This window comes from Corylus avellana, chromosome ca10 (genome assembly GCF_901000735.1).
Source record: "Corylus avellana chromosome ca10, CavTom2PMs-1.0".
NCBI classification, from domain to species: domain Eukaryota; kingdom Viridiplantae; phylum Streptophyta; class Magnoliopsida; order Fagales; family Betulaceae; genus Corylus; species Corylus avellana.
In genome coordinates, this window is record NC_081550.1 from 21,413,215 (window position 1) to 21,422,961 (window position 9,747).

Below are 9,747 nucleotides of genomic sequence, written 5' to 3' on the forward strand. Positions count from 1 at the left end.
TTCTATTGCAGAACTTTTCTGCTCAGTTGGAGAGAGATATCTTATCTTCAGGTAATAGGCTTGAAGTCCTATTCTTTTATTAGGGGGCTAGACTTGTACATTTAATGTATTAACCATCTTTTTGGAGAACATCCTGAGTCATATAGTGACAATTTGTAGTCATGTTTGTACGTTTACACAATTTGCATCTTAGGCACTATCATTGGAAGGATCATTCTCTGGCATGTGGAGCTGAATTAAATAAAAAGACTAGGGGCATTACTAGAAAGGATTAGGATGCTTTATATCATGGGACTGCAGAACTGAGGAATTGAAAACTTGCTGCCATCCAAACGATTTTAGATACATATAAGCTTCAGAATTATCATGATGGCATCCAAATATATCTATTGATTGTAGATATTAATAACATCCTTATTCGTAAGACAAAATTATGTGTCTGTTGAATCCAATTGCATACCTTTTTAGCACTCTTACTTTGTGAACCAACCAAGCCTGACTTTCTATAGCAGCTAGCTGTTCCAGAAGTATTAATATGTGAACTTATATCGAAGTTTTTATCTTTTGCTTTTCAAGTTCTTTTTTGTGCTGCTTAGGTAATATCTATGATGTAACAAAGAAGTGATATGCCTATTTAATCCAATTTCTGTCATTTGTCTCATGACTACAGATTTTATGTTTCTTCTTTATGAGGAACTGCTAATACTTTTTAAAAGATGTTCAGCTTTTCTTTATAATGGTACAATATATTTGTCATTGACAACCTTTGATATTTTAATCAGACATGTCAGCATTTAAAGCAGCAAATCCAGATGCCGTTTTTGAAGATTTTATTCGGTGGCATTCACCTGGAGATTGGGAGAATGATGTCGCTCAAGAAAATGGACCAATTAAAAATCTTGCATTGGTGGATTCAAAGAATGGTTGGCCTCCACGAGGACGGCTTTCTCGAAGAATGTCTGAGCATGGAAATTTATGGCGAAATATTTGGAATGATGCACCTGCTTTGCCTGCTTCGGAACAGAAGCCACTCCTGGACCCCAACAGAGAAGGAGAAAAGGTAGGTTTCTTTTGAGAAATCTATGTTTTGCTTGTTATCCTATCTTTCAATTGTTCATTGCTGTGGTACTTTTGGAGGAACAGCAGTTATACTGTTAAACTTCTTACTAGAAGCTTTTCATATTGCAATCATGTTGTTGGGTCCATGAGAACGAGATGATTAATTCAGATAAAGACTTCTGGTTGATGATTTGAGCAACTAGACAAAAAGAGCTCATCTTCAACCTTCTCCCATGGATTCGCCGTTTGCTTATGGACTTCATATAATCCAGAAAATACTTGTTTGGATAAATGCCACCTATTTTAGTTTACATTCATTACAAAGTAATCCAAGCCTAACCAATTTTGCAAATTGCAAGGATTAACCCCCAGTCCCTTGGTGCTTAAACATGAGCAAATTTTACTTAACCACTGTTTTCTCATGCCCACAAGAGACTGTACCTGGCTGGGCATTTCTTAGTACTGACATGTATAAAACTCCATTCCTCAAGGGAGTGGTTCCCTAAAATTTTACGTTGTTGGGATAATGGTTAAATACATGTATATCATCTATCTTGGACTAGAAAAGAAAGTTTTATGATGTGGCTTCACCATTGTTATCATAATGAGAGTAGATGCAAAAACAGACATGTCTGTGACATATGTTCTTACTTTGTACTTCAATAAATGGTTGTAAACTATAATTGCATGTTAGTTGTGTGTCTGGGTGTAAAGAGAACAGAAACAATATGCTTATGTAATACTAATTTTTCTTGTGGTTTCATAGTTCTTCCTGTATTCTCCCCCATGCTTTTGCATTTCAACTGTTAATGGCACCTTTTTAATTCCATAGGTCCTTCATTACCTGGAAACATTACAACCACATCAGTTGCTTGAGCAAATGGTTTGCACTGCCTTCAGAGCTTCGGCGGACACTTTAAACCAGACTAGTTATGGAGACTTGAAGCAGATGACAACCAAAATGGATCAACTTTACCTTACTATGGCATCTGTGTTGAAACCTTTGCAAGGTAGAACTTATCTTTTCTCTTCCATCCTGCTTCCAGTTCACACTCTTGGAGAGTGAATGGGGATGAGAGAGACTTGGTTGTGGGATCTTCATTGACAGTTTTAGTGTGCCTTGCAGCAAATCGTTTATCTGCCGGCAGTGAGATTATTGGAGACTTAAGAAGGCTTTGTGGTATTCTTGAACATGTTGAGAAGTTACTAACTGTTGCAGCTTCTCTTTATAGCAAGTTCTTGCAAGCACCACGCCTTTCTGAAGCAATATTCAGTGACTATTACAACTATTATCTTCCCAGAATGGGAACAGGCTCAGTAGGGGAGAATGTTCAAAAGGTAAAGTGCCTTTAAGCCATTTCAATTCCTAGTGTAGCAATCTAGCAGATAAATCTTTTGGTCCCTCGTGTCTCCTGGGTGTTAATCAAGCATCATTAATTTGACTATATGAGATAGGTAGCCTCTACCGGGACCCATTCTTAGATCAGAAGGTCTATTTACACCATATCGGCAGAAATTTGAAATTTACTTTAGGCCGCCCCTTGAGCAAGGACTGATTTATTTTGCATCTAATATCTCAGGAGTTTGACAAGAAGCAGCAAGTAAGGAACCATGAGAGGGCAGTTGTGTCAAATATATTTACACTACCCACTGCAAACCAGTCATGGAGAAAAGTTTTGAGCATGGGTAATCTTCTCAATGGCCATGAACCAGTCCTCAGGGAGATCATATTTTCCCTGCGCGATAGAGTGAGTGGCAATCACTACGCTGCCCCTACTCCTAGGGTTTATCAACAAGAAATCGAAACATACCGTATGTATATATGTGGAACCTCAAATGATCTCCGGGTAGCCCTTTCTGTTGTCTCGTGCGATTAATCTTCTCAAAGACAATTTATAGTAATATTTATGTTCACTGGAAATTCATTTCAGCCATTTCTTCATCCTGTCCCTTTCATGAGACTGCATATAGAAATCCCGTTGAAATGAAATTGGTTCATTCTGCTTTACATGCTTTTGGAATGTGTCTACTACTATTTTATATAATTTGGTCTCTCTTTGTTATCTGTGGGGGATTGAAAGCTTGTGGACTTGGGCCAAGTAGACCATGAATGCATATTTGGTGAATTAGTCATTTATAGGAAAATAAAAAGTTGCCGTCTGTGAGAAACAACTGAGTTGTGTTCAACTGAATTTGCCTTGGCCTAACTTTCACGGGTTCGAATCTTGGTGGAGGCGACCTATGGAAAGGGTTACGTGGTGCTTGAGTGAAGCTGCCACAAAAATGGAAAGGTTGCTGAATTCAGAGGAAAAGTTACCATAGATTGCGCCACCGTGAACGTCCGGTCAGCATGGAAGGACGTGGTAGATTGTTACTTATTCTATGCAAAGTAACGGATTCTTGCATTTAACATTCATATGTTCACTATAGTGATCCTATTCAAATTTGGCCCAACTTGACGAAAATTGCTAATTTGGAATGAATAAATTCAGTGAAAGATTACCAAATTATGGAACAAAATCACATGGTCCTGATGATTCTAGTTTTCACATGAGAGGATTGGGATGATCAACTTTCAAATAGATAGATTTGTTTACTTTAAAACCCATAAACAGGTTGTTGCAGAATATTATTATGACCATTTGGTGGAAGCTTGTTGGTTCTTTTATGCTTTATTTTTATTTTTTCTTGTCAACGATGAACTGGGAGAACTTGTTCTTCTGATCACTAGGCCGGTGCCCGACAAGTCGAAGTGTGGGTCTAAAAATCCACCACCTTCTAGGGCCCTAAACCTTTGACAATAAACATGTGTGGAGCCCAATATCTTTTATTAAAATTTGTTAGTATGTAATTCAATATACATTATTAGTTCATTTCCCAGCAAATTATATTTATAGGATGAATAGTTCACCTATTAGAACGAGATCGGATCTTCAACAATTTGTTATTTGTTCATTGCTTGAACAATGGAGAAAAGTCTGCTCGAGACCTGTTTAGACAAATAGACATCGTAAAAACTCTCACATTTACTGTCTGAATTGCTAACATTTAAGATAATAAATTGTCTAGCCCTCTGCACATTAGAGAATTTATACCCTACTCTAGTAAGTTTTGATTCCCACAATTTCATCTAAGCACTCAAAATTGCAATTTAAACTAATATGAAAAATGCTTAGGGTATTACAACTTTTACTAAGATTTCTTTAAAAACTAGTTTAAGAAGAAGTGCCGTGTTGACAGTCCAAATTTTAGTAGTTGACGTGGTAAGTGTTATATGATTATGGATTGCCACACCAGTTGTCAAATATGGTAGGTGTTTTGTATTGCACATGACAATCCATATTTTAGTGGCTGACGTGATAAGTGGTATATAAATAGTCACGTCAATTTATAAGGAAGTTGTTGTAAAAACTGTAGTACCTCTACTAACACTCAACTAATATTAAAATAAGAAATGACAAAACAATAAGATCCGTCACATTCCTAATTAGTCATTTGTTATTATACACAAAAGGAGGGGGTTAATGCGAAGTGGTACAACTCATTGTGTGAAAGTATTTCACCATTTGGTTTACAAAATAATATAAATAAATGAGTGAGTATATTGCTTTGAGAAAATACAATTATAAATTAGTAATGTTAAAAAATATATTTTTATTTCATAACTACCACTACAATACTATTATGACAGTTCCAATCAATCATTAAACCAATTCTTTTTTAAAAAAAATTAAAAACCAATAAAAACTTCCATGTTAACATCATAAAATAATTATACACAACATTACTCATTATAAATTACTCCCCCTGCCCCTTTTTATCAATCACACGATTCTTTAGTCATGAGTTGAATGATTTTAAATTGAAAATGTAGCTTTTCTCCTAGAGATAATATTTTAAATAACATATGCTTGTATTTTTCAATGTCCTCATAAAAAGTTCAAATTTTCTAGTGGGGCCAATATGATTAGCCATATTAATTAAAAAAATATATTTTTTTTCTATTCTTTTATGTGGATTTATCCAATTAGTCATTCCAAGCTTTTATAGATTTTGGGTCAGCATCACAAGGATATTGACCCTACATCATACTGGAAACACAGAATATGAAAGGTGGGTGGGGGGTAATAAATAAAACAAGGACATGTGTACTACATCTAAGATACCCCCATTCAAACATCAATGCATGCTTTGAACAAACATCATTTAACCACCAACAGTACATGTATACTTTCCAAGTATTAAATTCAATTTTGTCTTGGATGGGAAGAATTTTTCATCATGTGTTGGTGACATTAGATATAAGAAAACAAAAAGGGTAAGAGTTAAATTACCCGTTATTTTAAAAGTTTAATCTCGTAAAAATTAACAAATTTAATTTTTTAATTAATATTTTAATACTTAAAGACATATTTCAAATAATATTCAACTAAATTTTCAGAGCATGTATTATATATCTATTTATCTGATGGTTTAATTCTCTTCAAATCATTTTCAGAGGTCATAACAAGTCTTGGCCTTTGTATAGATCAAAATTAAAAGCTCTACTGACAAGGTGTCAGCAAAGAGTAATTCCTCAAGGGTGCATGATTTCTCCTCCTTGAATAAGCTGCAAGGAATAACACCAAACAGAAAAATACTTCTTGTTATTAAGAATTCCAGCATAAGCACGAACAATTGACATTGTTCTTAACCTAAATTTTTTTTTAAAAAAAATCTTTTCACCAATTATGACAAAAATAAGACTATTCCCATGGGATAATTCAGATTATATATATATAATGTTAATGGATAGCAGGAGGAAAACCAAAATCATCTTGAGCCACAGGCTATATATCCAATCTGTTGGGTGTCTCACTTTCTTAGCATAGCTTTGATTGCTTGAGGTGATGAATGATTAAAAGGAATCCTCGGTGGTGGGGGCATGGCTACCTATGAAAAACACTTACAAGTTATTATAAAATATTGCTCAGAAAAAAAAAAAAAAGGTTAGTAATATTATAAAATATTGTAATTTTTATTATTATTATTATTATTTTTTAAATGTGGGGTTTCGATATTGACATCTTTTGTCTTGAATTTAGGGTCTAAGAAAGAATTTGTGAGGGAAGGCATTGGATACCCTTTCTTTTCCTTGACAAAATTGAATTTTTTTTTTTTTTTTTTTTTTAAAAAAAAGGCAAAAGGTTGCATAGGCCGTATGATGTAACCACTATCTTCTTCCCTTACGCTAAACCTTTGAAATACCATTATTATTATTAATATATCCTTGTTTCATTTATTGTATTTTAATTGAAAGATAAAGAGATTTATGTCCCATTATATTGATGCCCACGCCATGACTATATATAATGGTGTCCTCCTTGGTTGTGTTTTCATCTTCCTATGATCATGAGTAGCTTTCATTTGGGAGTGTCAGCTAAGTTGATTGTCTTAATTATAATTACCATCAATCAAAACCATCAGGCCCGTATGTCAACAATAATAGATCCCACTAATTAAGTTATTGATTATATTAAAAATGCATGTAAAAAAAACGTTTCCTACAGTTTTGAGTTTATGATAAGAAAGATAATTGATTTTTTAAGCATAAAACAAATCCAGCCGGCGCAACCTTTTGCTGTACAAACACAACTTGATCCGATAAAGATCAAGAGGACGAGTAAATTCTCTTCAGGCTTGCTCAGCAAAACTTGGCTATATTATTCAGACTTTTTATTTATTTTTATTTTTTTATAGATGATATGAAAATAAAAGAAAAATTACGAGGGAATCCTTACCGTTATCAATAGGAAGGTTAATGAGCAAAGGAAAAATAAGACGAGAATGCTACTCAAAAACTTGGATAGAAGTGTCCAATTCTGTTAAGTTGTGAGTGTGAAAATTTGCACTCCTGAGAAGCTATAAATGCAAGCTATTCACAAACATGAAGAGTTTATTGAGCAACGGGCTATAATTTTGAGTTTAATTTATTCATAAATTATAGCTATTCACAAGCTATAATTTTGAGTATTATATTTTGAATTATTTATTTTGAAAGCATAAAACAAAAAGAATAAGAAAAAAGTATATCAAACGAAAAATTTATTCCCTTTTACATCAAATTCAACCGTACGTACGTCCTTTGAACATTGCAAAGAACACTTCACGAGCTTTCTCAAATCTCTATCATGAATCACTTCTTTATGCTCAGAAAAATAAAAGGAATGGTTTTGTATATATATAGCTTGGTTTTTCTTTTTTTCTTTTTTCTTTTCTAAAGCTCCTTCTCAATAATTATAACTCACATTAATATAATTATTGAGAGCTTTCAAGAAGAGCTTTCAAGTCGGCTAACTACTGTGGCTAAAGATTTGAAATTTTTAGAATATTAATATAATTATTTTTATTAAATGTTTAAAAAATAATTTAAAAATCATTCTTCTATCCATTTTATCATTTTTGTAAGATAGTCGATTGTAACTAGGACTTAATTAATTGTGTACTAAAATCAATGACATGTCGATGATAAGCGACTAAAACTCGTAACAAGGACCAACTAAAATCAACAAAGTTTGATAGTAAGTATATATATATAAAAGAAAGATAAAACCAAGAAGCAAAAGATTAGAAGTGATGAAAGGAGAATAAAAGGGAAAAGAAATACAAAAAGAAAGTTGGTCATGCTTTAGTTTGGAATCTTTTAAGATTTTAAACATGCAACATATATATATATATTTTTTTCTTTTAACTCTTTTTTAAACTCTCATAACATGTTAAATGGTTTCCTCTTATTTTATTTTTTTTGTAAACCTTTTGCCCTTGAAAAAATAATAATAATAATTTAGATAATTTTGGTGTAGATGGAGTTTGTAGGACTTTTTATAAATTATGGGCCTTAGGCGAAGGCCGTATTCGCCTAACCATTGAGTTGGCACTAAAAGAAACTCTTACATAGAGCATTCATTAGTTATAAGTAGCGTTTTTTGAGACATTTTATAAATTAGAAGGTTTAAGCAGAGGTTTTTCTCGCTTTACTATTGAGCGGGCCCTAAAAGAGACTTACAAATAGAACATCCATTAGCGATTGGAAATTCTCTCTCTATATCTCTCTTGTTCTTTTTCTCAATCATTTCAAGATTGTGCTTGAACTTGTTGGTGCTAAAAATTGGAAATGCAAAATAGACGATGGATCCCATCTCCATTTAGATCCCACCAAGCTCACTAATGGAAGAAGATTTCCATTGATATATGGCTTTTCAATCCTATGAAAAACATGTCGTACCCATGAAACACGCTCTACTGCTAATAGTTAAGTTCACCATGAAGATTCATGAATCAGCTTTAAACTCGACCACCAATAAAAATACAGGAATTAAAAGTAAAATTTACGAATAATTACATCAGAAAACACCAAAGAACTTCTTAAAGACAAGGATCAATTGGCGGCCATAAATTCTCCTATGATAATAGGTTTTTATGAGAGATGTCTGTTCAATCTAGATACTCTTGTATTTAACAAACAAGTATAACGATTAAACACATGTTAAAATATTATTTAATAAATAATTAAATTAATTATTTTTTTTTATCATTTTAAAATAAATAATAATTTTAACGTAATAATATAATAATAAAAGTTATAAACTCAAAAACATTATTTCTACCACCCATCTCACATTTCATTTCAATTATATATTTTGGAAATTAAGTCTCATTTATTAAGGATATATACAATAGACTAGAGGGAAAACTTTTTTTTTTTTTTTTTTTTTTGAGGACTAGAGGGAAACTTGTTGTAGGACAGTGTCCTCGTATTCCCTTTTGTCTCTTCACTCAAATACAAACAGCTTTTATGAGAATCACACGTAAAACACGTCATTTCCCACCCATCACATTACCTTTGTCTCCTCTTACTTTCTTTATTATATATATATATATATATATATATATATGTTTTTTCTTTTCTTCTGACAAATTGAATGCCACCTCCAAAAATCCATGGCCCGACCAGCCAGAGCAACGAGAACTTCTAGTAATATTTTTAATTGATATAAAATTTGACTTATCAATTTAATTAGTTAGTAATTAACTTATAAACCATATACTTTTAATCATTTCACTAATTATAAATTTACTGCATTAATTAATAAAAAAAATTATACTAAAAAAAAAATATTCTTCCCAGAGGAGAACATATACAGATAGCATCTAAAAGAATATTCCACGTGTAAATTAGATGAGAATTTTGGTAAGAAATTCCAATTTGAGCTGCCAACTAATGGAGATCTGTAATCACGAGGCTATAGTACTATTAGTGGAAGAATCTTTCTGAGGGTTTTTATTAAGGTTGGCTGAATTCAAGAGAAATAAGTACGGATTAGAGGTAAATTAATCAGATTTAGTATTACGATAATTGAAGAAAAGTAAGTGATGATCACAAGTTGCTTGATATTATTCGCGACAATGCATCACGGGAATCAGTGACCACAAACTTAATTAAGATATTATTATATATTATTTGGGTGATAAATAGAATCTTAATTAATAATAATAACAGTAAACTGAAGTTGCAAAACCTGCATGCAGTAGTCAAGTTGGGTGATTTATAGAATAAGATCTCCAATTTCAAACATGTGATGTTGAGAATATATATATATACATATATATATATATCTCAAAATCTTACCAAGTCCAGAAATTCAAACA

General features: G+C 32.5%; 1 protein-coding gene across 1 annotated transcript; it reads left to right on the top strand.

Annotated features, from left to right (window-relative positions):
- Nucleotides 1-3,067, top strand: LOC132164794 (uncharacterized). The gene is made up of 5 exons (XM_059575356.1): nt 1-51; nt 783-1,060; nt 1,892-2,069; nt 2,186-2,397; nt 2,640-3,067. Exons 2-5 carry the CDS (start codon nt 785-787, stop codon nt 2,934-2,936), a joined length of 963 nt encoding a protein of 320 aa, XP_059431339.1. The 5' UTR covers nt 1-51; nt 783-784; the 3' UTR covers nt 2,937-3,067.
- The last annotated feature ends 6,680 nt before the right edge of the window (nt 3,068-9,747 follow it).